This window comes from Berghia stephanieae, chromosome 3 (genome assembly GCF_034508935.2).
Source record: "Berghia stephanieae isolate SIO BIC M18660-M18661 chromosome 3, UCSD_Bste_1.3, whole genome shotgun sequence".
Classification (NCBI taxonomy): Eukaryota; Metazoa; Mollusca; class Gastropoda; order Nudibranchia; family Aeolidiidae; genus Berghia; species Berghia stephanieae.
The window spans coordinates 24133247-24160015 of NC_088362.1; the positions used below are offsets into that span (position 1 = coordinate 24133247).

A 26769-nucleotide genomic window follows, 5' to 3' on the forward strand; every position below is an offset into this window, starting at 1 on the left:
AGTAGTAATCGCAATCCAAGACAAAGACAGAAAACAACTTGTAAAACAGATACAAGGGGATAGAAGACACAGGAAGTGACCCTCTGCCCACCATGGGAGGTCAAAAAACCCCACCCAGTGGGATAAATGGGATACCAAGGCTGTGGACAAATGAAAGCTCACTTAGCCCCGGGGGTGAGTTTTTTTTTTGCACCAGGTTGGGCCATTTTGTGACGTCATCTGAGAATAACCCTCTTCGCCAACCAGCCTGCACTATTTTTAGCATCGCCGTGACAGAGGTCGGACAAGGCCATAGGTCAGCGCGCGGGTTGTTCACAGGGTTGCCAGTTTGGCATTTTAAATGCCAGATTCCAAAAATCTGGCATTTTTGAAAACCGTTTGGCATTAGAAAAATCATTTGGCATTTGGCATTTTCATTTGGCATTTTCTTTTCTTGTATAGTATACTTCAAATGACACCTTTTCTTAATTATTTCTAAACGCGTAAAAACAAATCTCTTCACATCGGAAAACTTTGCTATTAAAACTGTGATGGATATTGTTTCTAATTTTTTTTTTGGAATTTTCTCTATAACTTCTTTGGACTCTGCACTTGAACCAGATTCAACAAAAAACATCATAAGAAACACGAAACAGTAAGTTTTCTTAATTGTCAATAATTATTTAACTGTTTACGTATTTACCTTTCATGTTAATGTATTTCTTTTTCATTCTTAAAATCCAACCGTGGTGTAGTGGTTTAGCACTTCACTTAGTAGTCAGTAGGTAAAAAATTACCCCAGCAGGAAATTTAGTATAACTCAAAAAAAAAAAAGAAAAAGAAAAGAAAACACGCAAGCCACCAGGATATGATAGTAAATTGTCTATCAAAAGTGAATAGTTTTCTTAGTGAGGGTGGGAGTCAACAGACTTTGGCATTTTTTTGAGTGTTTTGGCATTTTTTGAGTATTCCCCTGGCATTTTGTTGAAAAATAATCTGGCAACCCTGGTTGTTCAAGGTTCAAAGGGGTGTGCAGTTGGCTAGCCTACACTACACACTACACAATGTAGGCTATGCCTACCGTATTTTTTATTGTTAAGAAGAAGAAGAATGAGAAGAAGATAACATACTTTTTAAAAGTTTGATATAATACTATAATACTGTAGTTGAAGTTTGAAATATAAGTTAGCAATAGAAATAAGACCACACTATTGTTGTCTTGAGTTGTGTCTACAGTGGTAGCCAGTGTGGATAGATGCAGAAAAGGTACGTTACACAAATCAAGTGCATTGTAGGGCCCATCTCTGTAGGTCTATTACTATATTTAGGTGATAAATTATTGCACAACTGTGATTGGTAAATTTATAACTGCTGCAAAAATAAAACAACAATTTTTTTTTAAACGTAGTGTTTTTATGCACCTCCGTTGACGGTATATCTTCTATGCACCTCCGTCACGATGCGCATTCCACCCAATTTCATCAGCGATATTGTATTCGGACATGGCAGAAGTTATATTGTGACATATGTAGGATGTTTTTGTTAATAAATTTATACAAAAATAACAATAAACTAAAAAATCGAAATATAGAACCAGAAAATTGAAGTTGCATTGAAGGTAAAATAATGTCTTAGAAAGACCTTATTAAATGTGATGGACAGTCAGGTGGCTCCGTAGCGCAGTGGACAAGCTGTCAGACTTTTTAATCTTGAAAGTACTGGGTTCGATTCCCATTGTAAACATATTTTTTTAAAAAGTTTACTTTATTGAGAAAGATAACTTTTTTCTTTATTTTTTTTTCAAAAACTTTTTATCGTGTTTAAAAAAAATAATTTTCTAAAATTCTTTATTTATTTAAGAGTAGTATTTGTGTGCCATGTCTCTTTTTATCTTTGATTTTTTAAATTATTGTGAATATTCTTTAATTTATCATCATTGTATAAACGTACACCGGTAAGCAGCGTGCTAAACTACAATCTAAAATTATTTAAACCTCATGGTCGTATGCAGTAACATTTTCATTAATTAACCATCACCGCCAACGGAGGTGCATAAAAACGGTGCGTTGTAGTTGTAGTAGTATGAACAGTAGTAGTAGTAGTAGTAGTAGTAGTAGTAGTAGTAGTAGTAGTAGTAGTAGTTAGCAGCAGCATCAGTAGTAGTAGTATTAGTAGTAGTAGTAGTAGTAGTAGTAGTAGTAGTAGTAGTAGTAGTAGTAGTAGCAGTATAAGTAGTAGTAGTAGTAGTAGTAGTAGTAGTAGTAGTAGTAGTAGTAGTAGTCGTAGCAGTAGTAGTATTAGTAGTAGTAATGATAGTAGTGATAGTAGTAGTAGTGGTGGTGGTAGTAGTAGTAGTAGTGGTGGTGGTAGTAGTAGTAGTAGTAGTAGTGTAGTAGTAGTAGTAGTAGTAGTAGTAGTAGTAGTAGTAGTAGTAGTAGTAGCAGCAGCAGCAGTAGCTGTAGTGGCAGTTGTTGCAAGTGAAGGTTAGTGGTGGTCAATCCTAGTGTTGAGTCCGCGTGGAGTCAGCGTTCCCAACAACTTGATCAGGTGAGTTTCCCTACGGTTCATATAAACCGCTTGCGTGTCAAAACGACACGTAAAAATAGTACTGTCACGTGATTATTTTTCTCCACGAATCAGCGTGAGACGGTAGACATGGAGGAACCTCCCTGACCCATTTTTAAACCTGCCTGTTCCCAACCTGGTGCAAAAAAAAAAAAAAAACTCGCGCCCCGGGGAGGGAAACGGGAGAGAGAGAGAGAGAGAGAGAGAGAGAGAGAGAGAGAGAGAGAGAGAGAGAGAGAGGGGGGGGGGATCCAATCCTAGCCTTGGTTACCTCGTAGCCTGACAATGGCTGAAGGATTACGTCACATAAAAGGCGACGACCACCGAAAGAAAGTGTATTAATTTAGCATAGTGAATTGTATTCTATAGTTCAACCAATGAAGTCTTTTGTTTCATGAGCACAGCAAACGACAACTCGCTGTTCACTTTCTTTTGGTGATCGTCGCCTTGAATCGTGACGTCATTTTCAGGGAAATGTCAAGCGGTGGGTTTACGAAGGCTAAGGGCCAATTATATTAGCAGGATTGATAACGAACTATGGGCTCGTTTTAACATTGTTGTAATGGACAATACGTTAAATTGTTTTTTTTTTAAAGAGTATTTCCGTTACAACGAGACCACAACAATTTGGGTTATCAGACCTGTAAATAAGTACACGTTGGGTTGGGTTGGTTTTGTTTTTTTGTCTGGGGGGGGGGGGGGGGGGTGTTTTGTATTGTATTTTATGTGTGATGTTTTTCCGGGGGGGGGGGGGGGGGGGGCTTTGTTATTGTTGGGTTTGTTTTGTTTTTTTTTCCCTTTTTTTTCCCATTTAAAAAAATATAATATATTTCAATTACAATGAGCCCAAAACAATGTGGGTTATCAGACCTGTAAATAAGTACCTAGACGTCGGTCCAATTCCAGTGTAAATTCGATTGCATCGACGTGTTTGATAAACTGTCCGTTCCGGTATTGCTGACAACGAAGAGGTGGATTTGAATTCAATAACGTGTGGGGAGAGATGTGCAAGACAGCCGACGCTGCAAAGTCGGGCGATCTGAATGGACTAAAGATTGAGACTAGAGTATGCAGGACGGGAGATAACTCCCCCCCTCACTGTTTGCCTCTTCTTCTTGTCGTCTCTATGTCTCTCCTCCCTCCTCTCTCTCACTCAATGCTTGCCTCTTCTCTCTCGTTGTCTCAATGTCTCTCCCCCTCCCCTCACTGTTTGTCTCTTCTCTCTCATTGTCTCTCCCTCACTGTCTCGCGTTGTCCCTCTCCCCCCCCCCTCTCTCTCTGTATGTTAGTGCGTGTGTGTGTGTGTGCGTGTGTGTGCGTATATGTCTGTGTGACTCTTGTTCTTATCCCCCATCATTCAACCTCCCTCCCTCCAAAAATTATGTTTTTGTTTAGTTTTTTAAAAGTTTTAAGGGGCTTGCAACACTCCAAAGTCATTTTAGCGCCCGTAAAAAGGAAGAAGATAAAGGAAAACTTGTAGATCTGAAGTTAAAAGCACCAAAGGAAAAGCAAGGCAAAGGGGACTTTTAGTTTTGTTTTTTAAGGGTTTTACAGCCTTGCAACACATTTAGGTCATATCAGCGCCAGTAAAAAGGAAGAAAATTTGGATAGTAAAAACATTCTAGATATACAATTAAAAGGACTTGAGGAAAAAGTAAGACATAGGGGAAATTGTTGAATTAGGAACAGATGTAGATTCCAAGAGCACAATATCGGTGTACTTAGTTTAAGATCACCTAACATGAACTAAAAGTCCAATCTACACAACTGATCCCGCTATGAAAAATGCACTCAAATGTTTACAAATTACATTATACAGTAAGCATTCAAAACTAAAAACTACATTATTGCATAACAGAGAGATGATTTACAAGGTGTGTAGGGGAGAGGGGAATCTCTCATTTAGAAAATAAAAAATAAAAAAAAGAATTATACATTTGACTGTTTCCTTCTCAGCTAAGGATCTCTGCCAGAACATCGAGAAAACCGAGCAATGTTAATCCAGAACAAATACAAAGAGCAACACATGAACGTTAAAACAGAGGGAGACACAGCCAGAGTGACCTACCGATCAACCGTATACTCGGCGCATATAATTTGAGTCCTTGGAAAAGGCTCTTTATTCACATTTTCTCACCGTACTCAAGTGTAAAAATTAAGACATGGGCGTTAACAGCATTTTCTGTGTCGGAAAAGAATTGTAATATCGCGTTACAACAGGCGTCATGTCTCATTCTACGTGTTGCTGTTGGTCAGGGACCCTTCGCCAAGCGCTCTGAGTACGTTTAGTGGATATTGCGCTATATAAAAGCTCAATTTTTTAAAAAGATCCCACCCTCCAAAATTTAAACAAAAAAACATTTTTTTTAAAATATGAAAGAAAACGTGAATTGAATTTATTCACCTACATTTATTTGACTTGGGAGTTTAAAAAATCAAAAAAAAAAAAAGAAAAAGAAAAACAAACCCGCAGACACAACAAATCTACACATGGATAAAACATAATATCTATGTGACCCAGGGGTCTTTCTGGTGTGATGTCGGCATGACCAATGTGATGACAATTTAGTTGAAAGTTAACATGATGAGAATTAGAAAATTTAGGTTTTTTTTTTTTAATATCGTCATCATCATCATCATTATCATCAATCACCTTTGTCATCCGACATAATACCGTTTGTAGACGACTGGCCACATATTCAACAAAAAAACAACTCTATTTCGTTGTATAAATTGTTCCCAACCGGCACAGATCTATAAATTACTTTAATTACATCACGTATATCATTTGTATAATATGTATATAGTTATATGTATAATCAATGGTTTACATAATGTATATATAATAATATAATAATGTCAATGTAAAAGATGATGTCATGGTAGAGGAACAAAAAATGTAAATAAATGCATTGTGTGTAAATTCCTATGTACAAATAACATAACAAGGAAAACAACTGTCATGGATCATTCAATGTTTAAAAATAGCACTGTGACTCACTGATTCAATCTGGTAACAAGACAGAAAATTAAAAAACTTGAGCTTTAATATAGCCCAATATCCACGAAACGTGCTTAATGCAACGCGCGTTACAAAGGGTCCATGGCCAACAGCAACTCGTAACATGTAAGAAGGGACATGATCCCTGTTAGGCGATATCACAAATTTTTTTCCGACAGCGACAATGCTGTTAACGGCCAGGTACTCATTTTGCACCTGTGTAAGGTGAGAAAATGTGAGTAAAGCGCCTTTTTCCAAGGACTCAATTATGCGCCGAGCGAGACTCGAACCCAGGACCTTCCGATCCGAAAGCGAGTGTCATACCAAAAGACCATATAGCCGCACAAGGACGGAATTAATGAACGAGACGAAAGAGACAAGAGTTAAACAGAGATTGATAAAAATGAGGAAATTTCAGTTTTTCATGGTTTATTGAGACGCAATTAACACATCCATTTCTTTAATGTGTGAACCACTTCCCCTGTGACGTAAGCATGAGTCATCAATCATGTGTAATGATCTTCGAAAAAAGGGATCCCTTCAACATCCGACAGAGACAAATGAATGCTCGTTAAAGGGCCTTGAACGTGAAGCACAGCATTCCATAATATTATTCAACGTCTCTAGGGAGACGGAACTCCGGTAAGGTAAACAACACTCGTTATAGGGTAGAGAATTTAGTGACACTATAAAGTATCTCCTTACCTTCATTCTTGTTTACCGCTTAATATAATTTTAAAGTCTGTGCGGCTATGTGGTCTTATGGTATGACAGTCACTTGCGGATTGGAAGATCCTAGGTTTGAGCCTCGCTCGGGGCATAGTTGAGTCCTTGAAAAAAAGGCTCATCCCTCGCATTCCTCACCGCACTCAGGTGTAAAATGAATACCTGGACGTTAATAGCTCTGTCTGTGTCAGAAAAGAAAAGAATTGTGTCTCGTTCTGCGTGTTAAATATTGCTGTTGGCTTGGGACACCTTGTAAAACGATTTGAGCACCGTTCGTGGATATTGCTCTATATAAATGCTTAATTTATCATCATTATGTAGTTTTGTATAAAAAGCCCAATATTCAAAGTTGTATGAAATTATTTGTATAAGTAAACAGACCTGTAAAATGGCAACACATGGAGTGCAATCAAGTCTGGTTAACCTGCCAATATCAGAGATGTAATTTTTTACCTCCAGACATGAAACTTTCCCAATTCTTTTTAACTCCTTCCTTACCAATCTTTTTCAGTATTTTCCCAAAATGGCAGGCTTACCCCGCAGAAAAATAGATTTTTAAAACTCAAGCAATCTCTCTACAAAACAACTTTATGTTCTTATTGATTAAACAAAGATCATTCTTCAAAGTTTGTGATGTACAAAATAAATCTGAATACGAAAAATGTATATTGTGTCGTATAAAATGTGACGATTTTGATGCAGGTGGTATGGAGAGGGTTAAATGTCTTGGGGAAGAATTTCTAAGATTTTGGAATAATGCTGAAACAGGAATGATGTCGAAATAATAACAACAATATATATATATATATATTAAAAAAAAACCATGCATAATGAAAAGAAAAAAAAAAAGATTTTTATTTTTAAAAATTGGGTAAGTTTTGATTTTTTTAAAAACTATTTTTAAAATGTGAAAAATCAATGACACTCTGGAATGTCTTAACCCTTTGTTTTGTTTTTAAGGGGTTTTAGGGCACTTGCGACAAATTTAGGTCATTTCAGCGCAAGTGAAAAGGAAGAAAAAGGGATCGTCAAAAAATTCTAGATTTACAATTAAAGGCACACAAGGCAAAAAATGAGGACAATGGGGAATGGTACTGGTACAAATAGGGAACAGATTTAGATTACAAGAGCATACTATCATTGTACTTAGTTTGAGATCACCTATAAGTCTCATCCAGACACAAGCACAAGATCCCACGAAAAGGAACACATTCAAATGTTTACATTATACATTCAAAACAACAAATATAACAATACCCAACAGAGCGATGATTTACAAGAGAAAAAAAATATCATCTCCCAAAACTGTAACTATACATTTGGCTCTTTCCCTCTCAGCCAAGGACTCCAACAAGTGAAAGGACAAAACCAAGTAATCTCATTCCAAAACAAAGACAAGAGAGCAAGTTGGAAGGCAGATATAGGGGTATAGATGGCACAGTATTTGACCTCCCTCCCTCCCATAAGACACAGAGAGAGAGGGAGTGAGAGAGAGAGAGAGAGAGAGAGAGAGAGAGAGAGAGAGAGAGAGAGAGAGAGGGAGAGAGAGAGAGAGAGAGAGAGAGGAGAGAGAGAGAGAGAGAGAGAGAGAGAGAGAGAGAGAGAGAGAGAGAGAGACTGACTGGCAAGCAACATGCGTGCTGAGCACCTTTCAATGGCCTAAATAAAACAAAATCAATCCAAAGCTAAGCCATTTGCATGAAGATACTTTGCCTAACCCTTTGTAGTGAAATCATAAAAATCTAGATTAAATCACAATAGAAGGGGTTAGTTCTATTGATGCTGTGTATTTAGGTAAAATACTCACAACATTCATCAGCCAGATACAACATACCAGCACACAAAATTGTGTGTAGCCTTGAATGTTTATAGTCTGGTATAATTTAGTGATAAAGAGTCACAAAAATGGCTGTCTAAATGCAATAGCAAAGAGCTGAGTGACGTCTATTTCAATCCTTCTATATGGTAGCCAAGTCCCATCTGATCCCGAATAGAGACAGCTTCGAAATGCTAAAAAAATTTTTTTGTTTTTTTCCTGTAGCTCGGAAATTATATTTTCTGTATCTCTTACTGTGTTACAGAAGTAATATCAACTGTCAAATATCAACAACCACAACAACAACAACAACAACAATAACTATAATTAACAGAACAGCAACAACAAAAATCAGAACAAAAACAATAACGACATATAACAGCAACAACAACTACAATAACTAAAGCGGCAACATCAACAACAAAAATGACAACAATAAAAACAAGAACAACAAACGACAACAGCAAAGAAAAAATAACTACAAATAAAAACAACTACACCAACCACAACGACAATAACCAGGACAACAACAATAACAACAAGGACAACACCATCACTGCTGGCAAATGACATCATGAGAAATTGCTGGATTTGTACTTTGACCGTATGACCAAATAGCCGTCAAACGCCCCGGGTTTGAAATTGTTTTTAGCTACTGCGTAACTGTGAGTGGCCCCGTGATTGGAGCTGGTGGCATGGAACTCAAACACTTGGACTGGATCGTGGTGTAGTAGGTAGTTCTCGAAAGTATCCCATCCTCCACCCACTCTCACCATCAAATGTTTGCCTTTCAAAAGCTGTGGAGGGAAAGGAAAGAATAATAATCATATGATGATGACGATGATGATGATGATGATAATGATGATGATGGCAATAATAATAATACTAATAATAATAATAATAATAATAATGATAATGATAATAATAATAATAATAATAATAATAATAATAATAATAATAATAATAATAATAATAATAATAATAATCTACACATACAGGGCTCTGCCTAGAAAATAGTGGGACAGAGGAATTCAATTCAAAGCCGGTAACAGTAGCATGTGCAAATCCAAGAACTAATCTAGAAATATTCTCTTTACATGACACATGTATGTGTGTGTGTGTGTGTGTGTGTTTGTGTACGTATGTCTGTATGTGTGTTGTGTGTATCAATGATTATAATAAATGTGGTCCAAGCCGTGTACTTCCAATTCAAACAAGGTTATTTCAATCAATCACAATCAAAACACGTCTGGTCCATCCTTGGCCATCGTTTTGTTTCCCATTCATCCTGAAACTGCCATCACACACAACAACAAACTTCTCAACATGGTATAAAAAGGAGAATAACACAACAACAATAAAAACATTAACATCAACAAAAACTGGATTGTCTCCCCTAGAGTCAATAATTATTGTCTACATACGAGGGAATCATTGAAAATTACAGCACAAACTAGAGACGAGTGGATTTGTTTTCACAACATTCATCTACAAAACAGCTGAAGCTACAAAGTCAGACGACCTTGATGGTGAAAGACAACAAGTCAAATTGGTTATATATGACAGTCTGTCTCTATCTGGTGTTGTGCTGAGGTGGAAATGATCTCCAAAACTGAGACTAACGTCAAATTACCAAGACATAAAATTTTTAGTTCGTGGACGAGGACAAAACTAAACACAGCCCTATTAATTATGACACTGGACGAGGACCAAACTACACACATACACACACCCCTGGCCTTGTCCTCAGTACAGACTCCTGTTTTTGTCCATCTATGCAATTTTCATTGGGTCACAAGGACCAAACTACACACATACACACACCCCTGGCATTGTCCTCAGTACAGACTCCTGTTTTTGTCCATCTATGCAATTTTCATTGGGTCACAAGGATCAAACTACACACATACACACACCCCTGGCATTGTCCTCAGTACAGACTCCTGTTTTTGTCCATCTATGCAATTTTCATTGGGTCACAAGGACCAAACTACACACATACACACACCCCTGGCATTGTCCTCAGTACAGTCTCGTGTTTGTGTTTTTGTCCATCTATGCAATTTTCATGGGGGTCCTGAGAGATCAGCTGGTAGAGAACAAGCAAAACGACCGAGATTGATCCCAAGTGAAGTCGAGATTATCATCAGACTCTGACCACGCCTTGTCCACCCAGCAGTGATTGCGTAACTGAGTCTGTCAAATTTGGTGGAAAGTACCATCAACTGGGGCAACTTCTTTGCCTCAAGTAGAAACTTTGCCCCTATGATTTTGGACCATTTTGAGTGATCTCAGCTTTGTTTTAGTTACCCCAATTGATGGTACTTTGCAATAAACCAGCGTCATATCCAAGTGGTAGCAAATAATTGCGACTGTCTGTTTCACTTTATAGAAACCTGGGTACTCCGCCTCCAAGTGCCTAATGACTCTGAAGGATGCAATCTCAAATAGAAAAAGTATATACTCACCCTAATGTAAACCCTTTTGCCAAAGACATCATAGACGCCTTCACTCAGACGGTTGACATATTCCTGGCACTTGCATTTCTGTGTCACTCTGGTTACCTGATGGGGGAGGGGGGGGGGGGAGGGGTGATAAAAACAATCAACAAATCAAGGAATGCATTTTGATGTGAATACGAAACTGTTGTAGAATGAATGAAAATGACGTCACTAAACTGTTTTTTAGATTTCCAGTTGGGTGATTAGCTCTCAGTGAATTCTCTCAATCAGACTAAAAACGTTTAAAACTACACATGGTTTTGTGTGTTGAAACATTAATTCTGGCCAACAGAAGAGTTAATAATAATAGGAAGGATACCATCCGGAATACTTCAGGTTCTATGACTCAAACACATATAATAATATGATTGTTGATAATAATAACAATAATAATAATAATAATAATAATAATAATAATGGCAATAATAACAATAATAACCCCAATAATAATAATAATAATAATAATAATAATATATAATAATAATAATAATAATATATAATAATAAAAATAATAACAATAATAATAATAATATAATAATAATAATAATAATAATAATAATAATAACAATAAAACAAGCACTTTTCTTGTGCATAATTCAAACAGAGGTTCTAAACTCAGTACAAAAGCACACACATATACACAAACACACATAAAATGTTCCATTTACAGTAAAAACATTTTAAGATGTAGAAATTACCCACTAAAAATAACATGGTACATACAGCCTTCCAAGTTCATGGACCAAAACAAGAGAACGATCTCTCACCACGTTTTGTATTTGATTTTGGTGCAGGTAGCCAAGAGGCTACAAAAAATGTATAAAATAAATATGAGCATTTCTATCGTACATTTCTCAGGACTTCCCATGATCACCCACAATGTTTCATTTATTCACCTACAGGCCATGTGGAACCATATTTCCACTTCGTAACAGTACCTGTTAGGCAACCTTTTGTACTAACACTCTTACAATATTCATCACAGCCTATGGTCAGGTACTTATTCACACCTTAGCCGAGTGGGGTAGTGCCTTTCCCCAATGACACAACATTAAAACCAAAATTTTCCATAGTCACTGTCACCCATCCAGCCACCGAACACGCAAAACTGTGCTTGACCGCTGAGTGACTGGGGCCACACTAAGAGAGCTATATATAAATGTGGTCTTGTGGTATGACACTCGCTTTCTGATCGGAAGGTCGTGGGTTCGAGCCTCGCTCGGCACATAGTTGAGTCCTTGGAAAAGACTCTTTACTCACATTCTCTCACTGTACTCAGGTGTAAAATGAGTACCTAGTCCTTAACAGCATTGTCTCTGTCAGAAAAAAAAGGTATTATCGCCTCACAGGCGTCATGTCTCGTTCTTTATGTTATGTGTTACTGTTGGTCAGAGACCCTTTGTAAAGCGCTTTGAGCACGTTTAGTGGATATTTCACTATATAAAAGCTCAACTTTTTTTTTTTTAATGCTCAGGCTAAAGTCCCATTCGTGTCTCACCTCACTGTCTAACGTCGACACGCTTGAACTCCGTGATGACCTTGGTTGTGGTGGAATGGCAGGTGGGGTGGGGGGAGGGGGAGGGGAGATAATCTGAGGGGGAGGAGAAGGAGGAGGTGGAGGTGGAGAGGGAGAAGATGGAGGTGATGGAGGAGGAGGAGGCGTTGCGGGTTTTTCCTCCTTTGGAACTGGGGGAGGAGGAGGAGGTGGAATGACTGGTTTCAGAGGAGGGGGAGGTGGAGGTGGCGGTGAAAATAAAGAGTTGTGTCCGTCAATCTCTTTTTCCATGGCGATGAGGCTGGGGGGTTCAAGTCCAAATTTGTATCCCAGTCTGGCAATTTCCATCAGGCAATAGATGACCTGTCTCTCTTGATGGTGGGTCACTGTCCCGTGTCAACACAGGTCGGAGCAGGGGAAAACATTGGGGTGGATGTGAAATGAAAAAAAAAGAAGAGAGAAATAAAAAATTTGGTTGATGGTTTGGGTTTTGGATGGAGCAATGGGGTGGAGGTGATTTTTTTTTTTGTTTTGTTTTTGTTGGGGAGGGTTAATGGTTTTGCTCCACTTGCAACACTTTTTAGGTCATTTCAGTGCCAGTAGCAAGGAAGAAGATGGGATAGTCAAACAGTTCTAAATTTATGATTAAAAGCATCTAAAGAATTGTAAAACAAAATGACACTGGATTAAAAAGGGAACTAAAGTAGATTCCAAAGACAATCTATCACTGTGCTCAGTTTGAGATCACCTTAAAGTCCCATCCAGACAAAAGCACAGGATCCCACTTTTAGGAATACACTCAAATGTTAACAAAGTGTATCAAAAACAAAAAAAACTTTAACAAAACATTGCAGGGAGGACTTACAAGGAGAAAAAAACATCTCCCAAAACAAACTATATTATTAGAGTTGATGATGATGATGATGATAAATATGATGATGATGATGATGATGATGATGATGGCAATGATGAATATGATGATGATGAAGAGAATAGTGATGATGATGATGATAAAGAGGGTGATGATGATGATGATGATGATGATGATGGTGATGATGATGGTGATGATGACGACGATGATGATGATGATGATGATGATGATGATGGTGAAGATGATGCTTTAGCTTGCCTTCTTACCTAAATCCTCAGAGTCAAACAGTGTCTCATCCGTCATGCCGTAAGCTCGACACCATTTGAGGAAGTTGGCTGTGTTGTCCCTGGCAAACCAAGTCCCTGACTTGGCCCCTTGGTTGCAGTGAAGACGATACTCTGGTATAGGCTGGGGACAAACAGTGTCAAACGAGATGTGATGAACTTACGGGTTTTTTAAAGTTTTTTTTTTCTAAGGGATGTATGAATGTTTTTATTGTTTTTGTTATTAACTGAAGAAGGGTTTTAAGCTAAAAACATTCTGTGTTTGGCACTTTGTTCTTTTATTGAGTGTTATTTTCATTTTAGTCATTACTTTTTGCTTTACAACGTAGTTTGTTTTGTTTGTTTTTGTTTTTAAGGGTTTTACGGCGCTTGCAACACATTTAGGTCACATCAGCGGCGGTAAAACGGAAGAAAATTGCATAGTAAAAACATTCTAGATGTACAATTAAAAGAACTTGAGAAAACAATAAGACAAAGGGGGAATGGTTCAAATAGGAAACAGATGTAGATTACAAGAGCACACTATCAGTGTACTTAGTTTGAGATCACCTTAAAATCTCGTCTCACCCAGACACAAGCACAGGTCCCTACTAAGAGGAATACACTCAAATGTTTATAAAGCATATGTTAAATTTAAAAAAAACAACAAAAAACAGTACATTACAGAGAGATGATTTACAATGAAAAAAAATATCATCTCCCAAAACTATAATTATACATTTGACTGTTTCCCTCCCAGCCAAGGACTTCGGCCAGGGTCAAGACAAAACTCATTCCAAGACAAAGACAGAAAGCAATTGGAAAACAGATAGAGGGAGATAGAAGACACAGCAAGAACCTCCCTGCCCACTATGGGAGGTCGGGAACTCCACCCAATACGACGTAGTTTTCAAAAGTGTCAAGACTATGAGTTTACGAAGGCTACAGTCCAGGTCCATACCATTCGTACCTATCTGCCATAACCACAAAAACACACACACAACCACACACGCCATGAAATGAAAATGAGCATGAGCAGGAATTTATCCGATTACTATAGTGAGAAATAGACAATAGCAATTGCTTGCTATCCTTTGGATAGGACTGGTCTATTGCAAAGTACTTTCCACTAGATCTAAAAGACTCAGCCACCAAATTACTGCTGGGGGTCAAAAATAAAATTTCGACATCACCCAAGGATAGATCTCCATCCCGTTGCGCGTGAAGCAAGTGGTCTACCAACTGAGCTATCAAGACACCCTGGATTTTAAGAGCCGTTCTTCAAAGATGCAATACAGACAATCAGGAACGTACCATGGGCGGATAGGTGGTCTAGTGGTATGACACTCACCTTCAGAATGTAAGATCCTGTGTTCGAGTACCAAGTGGTGCATAGTTGAGTCCTTGGAAAAGACTATTTCCTCACATTTTCTCATTGTACTCAGGTGTAAAATGAGTACATGGCCATTAACAGTTTTGTCTCTTTTCGAAGAAAATTGTAATATATCGCCTAACAGGCGTCTTGCCTCGACCTACATGGTAAGTGTTGCTGTTGGCTAGGGATCTCTTGTAAAGTGCTTTGAGCACACTTAGTGGACATTGCGTTGTATAAAGGCTCTAGTGTTTTGGGGTTTTATTTTTACTATCATTATTTTATATTTGATATGTAACTTGAGAACAATACTCAGTCTGACCATGTCAGTCGCTTTATTTGAATAAGATCTACAGCATGGCAATAAAATTGAACGCTTTGTCCTTTAAAGACATTTTGATTAATTTCGATGTTTCATTTAAAGGTTTTTGCAGTTTGATTTTGGTTTTTGCTAGCTTCTTTAATCTACTATCTAAAAGTAACGTACAATTTATTTTAAAGAATCAAAAAAATTCAAAGAAAAATATTAATATAATAAATGACTGTGCCAAAGGTCGTTTCTATGAATAATTTGGGTAAACTACGGGGAAAAAAAGTCATTTTCATCAGTTTCAATCTGTTGAATAACGTAAAATAAACCAGAAATTGGCAAACTAGCTCTATAGAAGATCAGAAATAATTTCTCAAAGGTTAAAACAAAGGTGTGGTCAGAGCATCGATTTTATCCAAAATTTTCGACACTTTTAAAAACTTTAAATCATGCCATAATCTTAATGGTGGATTGACAGGGTTTTTTTTTTTGTTTTTTTGTTTTTAATTTCGGGGGGGGGGGGGGGGGGGATTATTAAAACCAGAGAAACTGATGAAAGCAAATCTTACTTTTACTTTGTTTTGTTTTTTTCCCAGATAACTTTTAGCATTGGAGAATTTTTGTGGTGAACGTCAGAAACACGATCTTTTGGCACTGCCTTACGTCAAAAATATGAGGATCCCATGAAGTAATTGTTGTAAGAGAAAGCTTGTGTGAGATGCTTTGATAAGCTGACAAAACAATGAAAGCTAGAAGCAGTACAACAATAAATGCAACAATAAAATGATGATCAGGCTGTTTATATAATTGGACGGTATTGAGGACAAGCAGGTGATCCCACCATTGCTCAAAACTCATAGGAAACCCACTGTCTCATAATGGTTTTATTGTTGGGTTGGTTCACATTTCACATTCTTATATTGGATAGCTGGGAAATTTAGGATTGGTTAAAAGTACTGTGTGATAGATTAGCATCTCACTCATTTTTTTTCTTAAGTAAAAAAAAAAAAAAAGAGAGATATGGGGAGGACACTAATCTATCACAAAATACTTTCAACCAGACTTAAACTACCCAGCTACCCAATCACTGTAGGTTTGTGTCATAGGGGATCAATCTTTAGGTGTGAAGTGAGTAATTTACCAACTGAGCAAAGGCAAGGGGACCCAAACAGAGATTGGCCCGTTGAGCTGAATTAACAGGAAGAGGAAATAGAGGATTGCCTGATTGTAAGCAAGAGGATGGGTTGAAAAAGACAAGTGCTGTATGGAATGTGTAAAGTGACATTACAACAGTAGTGTGTAAATTGCTGTTCATATTTATGTAACCCATTGTCTCAAAATGGTATTATTGTCAAGTCTGGGTTAACTAAGGATTGGAAATTGAATCTAAAAGTCATAGAATAGAAATGAAAATTGGGGTTAATTCCTATTCGTTATGGTGGAGAATAAATAAAATTTCTTACATAGATAAATAAACAAAAATAACCCATATAAGTCTGATCCTCTTATCATTTTGATTCTAAAGTTACTTTTCAAGGTCAGAGTCATCCTGACATAATACTGTTTGGAGACAGTGGGTTACAAATTCAGAAGAGCGATACGAAATGCAGACTTGTCTACTTGAAAATTTTCAAATTTGTAATTTCTAGGAGATAAAACTTGTTGTCCCAAAAGTTAACTTTCAAAATCAACAAATTACCTTCACGCGAATTAAATAACAAGAGAAGAAGTGAGTAGAAAAGTGCTAGAAGACTATAGAGAATTAAAAACTTCACCTTCATCGTCGCAAAGTTTTTATTCTCTATTGTCCTCTGGTACTTTTCTACTCACTTCTTTTCTTGTTGTTATCAACATAAATGCCTGCTCCTCTCACTTTTCAAGGATTAAATAACACTTCAAAATCCTTTAAAATTATGTATTCCGGCATCAACTTCCATTTTAATTAAGTATTCATGACTTTAGAGATGCTCATGACGTTCTGAAATTGGAGACAAAATTTCATAATTCTACGAATTTTTTGTAATAGTTGACAGGTCTGTGATGTGTGACCATCTGTATCAAAATGGTTTTATGTTAGGGGCGAATCAACGCTCTGAAAGTGAATATGGAGTGACAAGGATTTGAATTGGGAACTTTGAGTTACTTACAATGTAAGAAATTACCTTTTAACCTCCACCATAACGTGTAGAAATTATCCAAGAGTTTCATAATGTCAGTTACAAGTTCAATTTCCAGTACCGAACCCACCCAGATTTAATACAGCTTTGACACAGAGGGTCATCAATATTCAACATGACACAACATAAGTTGCATGAATTGATAAATGTGTCAGTGCATGACATAATCAGTCGGAAGGTGAAAATTTTGGATTTGCATTTGTTTTGCATTTTCTGAAAAAATTTGCTCCCCAGAGCATTTTAATCTTTATTTGACGTAAATCGGGTGATTTTTCATGAATTTATGGTCAGATGTATGGGAAAGGTAACCAGCAACTTTTCTCAATTTCATACTTTTTCATCTTGACTAGCTGTAAAAAATATTTAGAAGTGAAATTAAGCTTTGATATTTCCCGAAGATGTACAAAAAGGGTTGAGTTAATCAATATGACAAGAACACATTTTTGACAAAAATTGACCTTCTAACAAACTTTGCAATATCTTGGTTCAAACCTTTTCACCATCCGACTGATTATGTCATTCACTGTAACAATTGTCATGATAGTGATAGTGTGCTTAGATATATTGTGCGGCATAGGCGTTATATAAATAAATTGCAATGTTATCAATATGAAATGAGCATGGTGCACTAGTGACTAACTTTATCATAAAATGTTTAAAATGACATTCAATCTGTCGAATATGTTGGTGAGCATATCAGCATAGTGCAGAAAATAATTTTATATATATATATACATATATATATATATATATATATATATATATATAATATATATATATATATATATAATATATATATATATATAATATATATATATATATATATATATATATATATATATATATATATATATATATTATGAAATGCTATAACAAAATTACATCAGCATAGTGCAGTCTCGACTATATTCATTATGAAATGTTACAACATATCAGCAAAGAGCTGCATATACCATATTCATTATGAAATGTTACAACTTAACATCAGCATGGTGCATCAGAGACTATATCAAGGTGAACAACAGAATTAATACATGGAAATTAGCGGCTTGACATATATTTGTAAAATTTTCAAAGCTTTTTGTATTTTTCATATATACGCACTATTTTTACATAAAAAATTAGTAATTTTTGTAATAGTTGACATCTCTGACTGGGAAGGCATTTTCAAAAATATACGACAGTGACAAACAGGGTAGGTCTGAATAAGGTAAAACGATAGGAAGGATTGCAGCTCTATTGGAAAAGTTGTATCAGTGTGGGTGACTACAGGTGTCTGGATAACAATAACAATAATAATAATAATAATAATAATAATAATAATAATAATAATAATAATAATGATGATGATGATGATGATGATGATGATGATGATGATGATGATGATGAGATGAAGAAAGAAGAAAAAGAAGAAGAAGAAGAAGAAGAAGAAGAAGAAGAAGAAAAGAAGAAGAAAGAAGAAGAAGAAGAAGAAGAAGAAGAAGAAGAAGAAGAAGAAGAAGAAGAAGAAGAAGAAGAAAGAAGAAGAAGAAGAAGAAGAAGAAGAAGTAGAAGAAGAAGAAGAAGAAGTAGAAGAAGAAGAAGAAAGAAGAAGAAGAAGAAGAAGAAGAAGAAGAAGAAGAAGAAGAAGAAGAAGAAGAAGAAGAAGAAGAAGAAGAAGAAGAAGAAGAAGAAGAAGAAGAAGAAAAGAAGAAGAAGAAGAGAAGAAGAAGAAGAAGAAGAAGAAGAAGAAGAAGAAGAAGAAGAAGAAGAAGAAGAAGAAGAAGAAGAAGAAGAAGAAGAAGAAGAAGAAGAAGAAGAAGAAAAGCAATCTATATAATTGTGTATATATTGCGCCAACATCTCAAGCAATATGAGCTCTGGACCCTTAGCGACACCATCCTCTAATCTCTCATTTGTGTATTTTAGACAAAGGGAAAACCCGAAATGTCCACATCATTTTCCTTCATCAAATAAATTGAAGCTTCCATTCCATTTGACTATTGTTATTTATTTCTTCGAGCTTAAAGCATCAACATTTGCCACTTTTTAAAAACATATATGACAGGTTGTAAAACAATGTGTGCTTACCAAGGAAAAACATGGCATAAGAAGCAGACAGGAGATCCACGCAACAGATTAAATGACAATTCAGATGTATAAGACAAAGAATGCAGAAATATGCGTTTATCACAAAGCCACATATAATCTTGTGCGTTTCAAAACATGTCAAGGTGGATGGCATAATGCATGCACTCCGAAACTCAATTACATACATTCTGGCCTGTATCAAATACAATGTAAAACACTGACCAAAACAAAAACAAGTGAGACATCATAAGACACATTTATATACTTCATAAAAGCAAAAACAATTTTGAAGAGTTTACATACCTATGTACCCATACTGGATGCACAATAGATGGAAAGAGTGTAAAGGGATTGAATTATTGTAAAGCGATTGGATGATTGTAATGAGATTTGGTGATTATAAATTGATTGAATGATTGTAAAGCAGTTGGGTAATTGTAAATGGAATGAATGGTTGTAAAGCAATTCGATGATTGTAAAGCAATTGGATGATTGAATGATTGTAAAGAGATGGAATAATTGTAAAGATTTTGAAGGATTGTTAAAGAGACTGAATGGTTATACTGGGATTGAATGATTGTAAAGGATTGAATGATATAGAGACAAAAAAAAAAAAGATTCCAGATGTATCAAAAGGAATGAAGCAATACCTGGGGAGACAACAATAGAATTAATGGTGAAAAATTACAAGGATCGCACCTTGTAAAAAAAAAAATGATAATAATCTTTTCATTAAAATGAATTTCCCTTTATTTCCTGCAAAAGGTTCATTCCAAAAAAATAACTCAAGGATGAGCTAAGGTGACTTGACTTCCCAAGGATGCACATCATGGCAAGGAATCGAACACAGTTAACTTTAGGTACAAACCAAAGATTATACCAAATCACAGCACTGCAGCACAAATAGATATCCAAAAATCTAAGAAATTCTACGTCATCAGGACTCAAAACTTTTACCTCTTTAATCTTTCCTTCCCTGTAGGCTTCCCTTGCCTTTTCGTCGATGGCTTTGCTCAGGCGGCAAAGAATTACTCCAGTGTCGAGAGCGTTTACAAAATTGTCTGCGTTCATGTCTACGTCTCCTGAAAACATGAAATAAATATTAAAAACATTCCATTACAGACATTGCTGGCAAGTCCCTGGTTTGTGGTCGGTGATGTGACACTTTCCTGCGGACTGATAAGTCTCTAGTTCAAGGCCCACTCGGGGCAGTTCAAAGTTGAGTCCTTGGGAAAGGCTCTTTGTTACATTCTCTCACTGAACTCGGGTATAAAATTAGGTGTCATGTCTCGACCTTGAAGTTAATTATTGCTATTGACTTGGAGCCAACTGTAAAGTGCTTTGAGCACAATTGGTAGATATATAAATGCTCTCTTTTTTTTTAGTTATTTTATTTTCAAAGCAATGCCACCTCACAGGTTCTAATTGTCTACATTCAATAAATATTCGTGGACAGTGTTTTTGTTGAGGCATTTCCACATCCTTTCTTGACAGTCTTTAACAACTCGACTGCCAGGCAAGCAAAATCGTCCTCTGCCTCTATCATTTTTGCTTTCCAATTATTTACCACCTAAATCATTTCATGACTCAATCTTTATTTCCAATAAGTCTGTATAGACTAAGAGATCCCAAGTTTTTGACATGATGAGGATCATTCAAATCAATTTTTGGCCACATTTTAAAATACGTGTCTTTCCAGAATATGGCAGTCAACAGGTTAAAGGCCATTTGTTGCAAAATGAGTGAATTTTTAAGATGAAATTAACTATCAAAATGTTTCAAGTGAGGAAAATATTCCCTCTAAGAAATGTTTGTTTTGTTTTTAAGGGTTATACGACACTTTCGACACATTTAGGTCATTTCAGCGCTAATAAAAAGGAAGAAAATGGGATAGACAAAAAAATACTAGTATTACAATTAAAACACCCAAGAAAAGGTAAGACAAAGGGGAAGGTTCAAATAGGAAACAAATCTGAATTCCAAGAGCACACCATCAATTTAGGGTACATAGTTTGAAATCACATTAGAGTCTCATTCCAACACCAGCAGAGGATCCCATTAATAGGAATACACTCAAATGTTTACAAATCAGATCAAAACAAAAACTATAACTATCAGCACATAACAGACAGATAATTTACAAGGGAAAAAAACCACTTTATATTTAACTGCTGCCCTCTCAGCCAATGACTCCGGCAAGGGCCAGGACAAAATTAAGTGATCCCAATTCAAGACAAAAACAGAAAGCAACTCAGAAAATAAATATTAGAGATAGAAGACACAGCAAGTGACCTCATTCCCACCGTGGGAGCCCTCCAAGAAATCAAAATTTAGGGAATCAACTCTTTTTAATTATTTTCTTTCAATCTTTATGTTCATACAACAGTTTTCTCATTGACAATTAAGATGGGGTGTGCCACATTGGTATTTCTACAATCTTATTGATTTTTAAGGGCAATTGAAAGCAGTGGGTCACATCAAACAACTCTTCTAATTAACGATGTCACCCACCTAAAGTTCTATTTATCCAGTCAGATATATCCTCTTTAAGAGATACAAATAATTCCTCTTGCAGTTCCGACAACTTTCTTGAAATGCGATCCTCTTCCTTTGAAGCTTCTCCACTTTCTTGGGACAGAAATAAATAAAACACATTTTGGAATTATCAAATGCTTTGGATAAAAATACAAATACAGCCTAAACTGATTCAAGTCATGAGTTACAGCCTAAATGCATTCAAGTCATGAGTTCAGCTTAAATGGATTCAAATCATGAATTACAGCCTAAATGAATTCAAGTCATGAATTACAGCCTAGATGGATTCAAGTCATGAATTACAGCCTAAATGAATTCAAGTCATGAGTTACAGCCTCAATGAATTCAAGTCATGATTACAGCCTAAATGGATTCAAGTCATTATATTATTGACACACTACCTTTTGATTTAACAAAACATCGTGTACGTAAGAGTGCAGCCATTATAAAAAAAGAATATCACAGTGACACAACTTTAGCCCCACAACTTACAGAGGAATTTATGACCTTCAGCTTTGCATGCAAAAAGAAATGAAACTCAATGAATATCTCCTAGTTGGATTAATCTATTATCATAATGAACAAAAAGCTGTCCATACCTCTGGATGAAATAACCACACTCTTTTTTAAAAGCTAGTAGTTTGTCAAAAATAGTCGTGAAGCACAAGTGTTATATTTTTCTGCAATGTTGTCATTAGACCATTCTTAGAGGAAATAAAACATTTTCTATTTCAATAGAAAGGGAAAGAGTCTTCCGTGTACCCAGCCATTGTGTATTATAATTCTAAAGAGTAATATATAAGAGAAAAAAAAATCCATAAAGCTGATTTAAAACACGTTTGTTTTTTGGATTTTTTTTTTCTTCTGTTTTTCAATATCTTACTTCAAATGTGAAAAATTCCATTGGAGCATAAAAGTAAAAGATCATTTTAGAAATGATAAAAAACGTTTGTAATGAGAGGATAGTGTGTCACTAAGGAATACTCTTTGCTTTGTACCCAAAATGTACAGATTTCAACTCTCCGTCGCACTGATTGACCTTGAACAAGACACTTCCCCCTAGCTCACTTTGTGGCGCTGCACTGCGGCTGATGCCTGGGTTATTCCAGTCTTTCCTTGGAATAGACCCTAAAGACAAATGTCCCCCTGGGGATGAATAAAGTGAATTTATTTTTTAGTAGAGCTCACCTTTAGACCTAGCTTCAAAGTCCAACGGTTCTTTCTTGGGAGCATTGGCGACATCTTTGGATAAAGTCTGTCCTCTGGGGCTGGGGGTAGGACTCAAACCCCCACCCACCAGGTTTTGATACGGTAAAGGCATAACCTCGTCCTATACTCACCCTTCAAAGTTTTCCATAAAGCCTGGGGTAGGTTTGTGTTGATTGATCATATCATGGTTCATCTATGAATTGAGAGTAAAACAAACATTAGGTTATTTTACAAATTGTGACCCATTGTGTCTATATCTGGTATTAGGCCTTACATCTCCAATGAAAAAAAAATATTGTAGGTCTGTAGAGTCTTCAAAATTGAAGATACAGACTAAAATGGAAGAAGGAGACGAAACTATTTTATTTCTTTACAATGAACACGTCCCAATTTTCAGGCAATAAAATCCAATTTCAGCATCTAATTAAACCCTGACATAAAACAATGTTTTGAACAGATGAGTCTTATTTATTTTTATGTAATCCATGCAAATATGAAAATATCCAATCCAAGAATTCTATGACAAAATCCACATTTAATGTTGAAAGGGTGTTTGACTTCCCAACAAAACTGAATTCAATAATTTTACATTTTGTGCAATCTCCGTGGACAAGAGATGACAGAATTCAATGATTCATTTTAATAATTTATTATTTTTTTTTAATCCCTGCAATTTCCCTGTCACTTGTAATTTGATACTCTAAAAAAGCAAGTAATCAAAATTTTGGCCAGAAAATTCATCCTTCAAATATTGATCAATTAAAATGACCGTCATCTTTGCAAAAATGATTAAACTTGGGACTTCCAAAGGTAAAGGGTTTTCGTCAAGATGAGGGTCATTTTAATCTGTCAATATTTGAAGGACGACTTTTCTGGCCAAAATTTTAAATATGTATTTTTTTAGAGTACAGCAGTCACATGCATGTTGTTGCACTCAGCTATTCAAAAATACCTTTAAAAACACATAAAACTACTTACAACAACTAAAACATCAATGTGACTTTTTACAATGAGTTGGAAGAAAAGTTCTTCCATTCACACTAATCACGATTGCATAAAACAAAAACTGTCATGAGCTCCGTGCTTTGAATCATATTCAATCCCGTGACCTAAAACTGCAACTTTATGATTGCAAAACATAGAAATAAGAACCCATCTGTTTATCAAAGTTTACAGTCATAAATTGCTGAAAGTCTGATGTTCAACTTGCAGTCTTTCACATGATATTGTGCAATCTAACACTTAGAAAGTAAATCAACAAGAATGAATATAACAGCTTCAAAAACAAACTAATTACCAAAAATGAAATGTTATGGGCTCTAAACTCTTCTTCAGCCAACAACAAAAACAATAAAAACATTAATACAACAATTAATACATTATTTGAAATCCAGAAAAACGGTAGAGAAATATATAGTATATATTAACGCTTTTATTGTTTTTGTTATTGGCTGAATACATTCCGTATTTGGTATTTTGTTCTTTTCTAGAGCTATTATAATATATTCTTTTTGTTGATTACTTTTTACAGTCCATAATTTTCCAGCAGCCTGGTATCACAGTATCACACTTGGTGCTTATTTCCAATGAACCGTCTGAATGCTTATCACAGGCACTTGGAATTATTGGGAAGTCTGGTCAAATACTCAAACCGTTTCAGCTTGATTGATTAAGTGGTTCAGGTCTAAAATTCTATTATCCTTAATCAGTTTCAGCCAGAGCTCTTATCACATGACCTAATTCTATGCTGACCATACAGCCTTACAGTTCCAGAAAGATAAAGAATACCAGTCGACGTGAAAATGACTCTAGTACGAATTGTTGTTGTAATAATGAAATGTTACAATTACATTGCTATGAATGGATTTATTGGGAATCGCATAGATAGTACAGTATATAGAGGTCTACAAATTACAATTAATTTGTTCCCAGCAATTAGCACCAGTAATTAAAATAAAATTGGAATAATGTAGGCTTCATCATTTTGCATTTTATATTCATGGGAACCTTTCTCTGAATATAAAAAAACTGTGCTGAGTTAGTCTAAATGTAAGGAACCTCTTAAAAGCATGGCAAAGGATTGTGTTTTTATTTATTTATTTATATTTGTGCATTGCGAGTGACAACGATATAATCCATAAAATCAAAAAACTGAGAGTGCAATAATACCCGAAAACCAACATACATTGGTGAAGGAATTGAGTGAAGCGTGTGTAATCCGACTCCATTCATCAACTCATGATTTCATTCAGGCTTATCTCAAAATCTACTGGTTGCTAGTGCTGAGTTCAGCTCCTGATAATGATAAAGCAAGCAAGGAGGGAGGGTCGCTAGTCTGAAAAGCCTGCTCAAGAAGTTAGTCTACTGCTACCTAGCTTATCTTAGTGAGTGGTGCAGCAAGGTGATCTGGTATTTCACTTTCGTACAGAGACTACGACACAGCTTTTTGACAAGAACACATTGTCACTCTCTTCTTACCTATACTTACACACAAGCCTACTAAGAAATCATGCATGCTTCGCTTCAGCAGCAATGCACTCATTCCTAATCGCGTTAAAATTACATATTCTATACCCAGTTCCTTTCTGTGAGCGTATGTCAACAAACAATATACACTTAATCATAATCCGTAACTCCACCTCCACTCCGTGCCAAAACAATGGATCACAATCTAGCCTACTGTTCGTGGATAGCTCACACGGTAGAGCCACGCTCTCACCTGCCAGGCGGAGTTGTCGTACCAATAAGGTCGCAGGTTCAAACCCCACCACCGCCGCGAAAAAATTTTTATTCTCTATTGTCTTCTGGCACTTTTCTACTCACTTCATATCTTGTTGTTACCAACATAAGTGCCTGCTCCACTCACTTTTCTGAATTAAAAATTCACCCCATACACCGGAGCATACTCAATGTCTCAATCGTTTCTATGTTATATGTTTGTGTTGAGAATATTGGCTATTAAGCTTAACTGCTGGTCAAAATTACTTCGCGATGGTGGTGTGCGAACGAATCGGCGATCTCAAGAAGTGGGTGAGAGAGGGATCTAGAAATGACTTGGGTTTGAAACGAATATTTTTGTGTTCGTGGATAGCTCACACGGTAGAGCCACGCTCTCACCTGCCAGGCGGAGTTGTCGTACCAATAAGGTCGCAGGTTCAAACCCCACCACCGCCGCGAAAAAAAATTTATTCTCTATTGTCTTCTGGCACTTTTCTACTCACTTCATATCTTGTTGTTACCTACTGTTGATTGCACAGTTCAGTGGTCAGGGTCAGATCTAGACGTCAAGCGGTAGATTTGTTGAAGCATAACATATTTGTTTATTTTTTGTAAAGAGAGAAAATATAATGCGATCTTGTGGACATTGTCAGCACTAATAACAATTAGCATAAAGTAGCACAGCTATTGTAAAAGACCAAATGAGTCGCCTCACCTTTATGACTCATTGTTGGCCTAAGTTGACAATGTGTGCAATGTTTACATTTTCCTCCACCAGTGTCATTGTCGCCTTCTTCGTGCGTCATCAACAACTCTCAACTTCCGGATGTTCTTGGTTTCTTTTTCTTGGAAACCAAATTGAAAAGTACTCATCTTGGGAACTGTCGCTTTGACTTGGTGGCAATCAAGTTTTTCGTCTCTATTACAAGCATTAACCACTTAATTAACCAGTTAACCGTCGTATCGGGGGAAATATATATTTACAAATTTGCCCAGGAAACAGGGACTCATTTTACACCCGAATACGGTGAGACAATGTGAGTAAAGAGACTTTTTCATGGATTCAGCAATTGGCAAAATGCATTGAGCGAGGCTCGAACCCAGGACCTTCTGTTCCGAAAGAGAGTGTCTTACCACAAGACAACATCGCCGCACCTAAAT

General features: G+C 36.3%; 1 protein-coding gene across 4 annotated transcripts; it reads right to left on the minus strand.

The window, feature by feature from the left end:
* Positions 1–4934: 4934 nt before the first annotated feature.
* Positions 4935–26433, minus strand: LOC144967399 (growth arrest-specific protein 2-like). 4 transcript variants are annotated; one of them, XM_078904546.1, is made up of 9 exons: positions 24413–24717; positions 23869–24131; positions 22870–23083; positions 21658–21774; positions 20104–20228; positions 13221–13362; positions 12087–12469; positions 10556–10651; positions 4935–8884 (listed from the first exon to the last, which is right to left on the minus strand). In XM_078904546.1, the coding sequence occupies exons 3-9, from the start codon at positions 23000–23002 to the stop codon at positions 8660–8662; spliced, it is 1221 nt and encodes a 406-aa protein (XP_078760672.1). In that variant the 5' UTR covers positions 23003–23083; positions 23869–24131; positions 24413–24717; the 3' UTR covers positions 4935–8659. The 4 variants fall into 4 exon arrangements, with proteins under 4 accessions (XP_078760672.1, XP_078760671.1, XP_078760674.1 ...); XM_078904545.1 differs by lacking the exons at positions 23869–24131; positions 24413–24717 and adding an exon at positions 26324–26433; XM_078904548.1 differs by lacking the exons at positions 23869–24131; positions 24413–24717 and adding an exon at positions 25530–25552.
* Between the last annotated feature and the right edge of the window lie 336 nt (positions 26434–26769).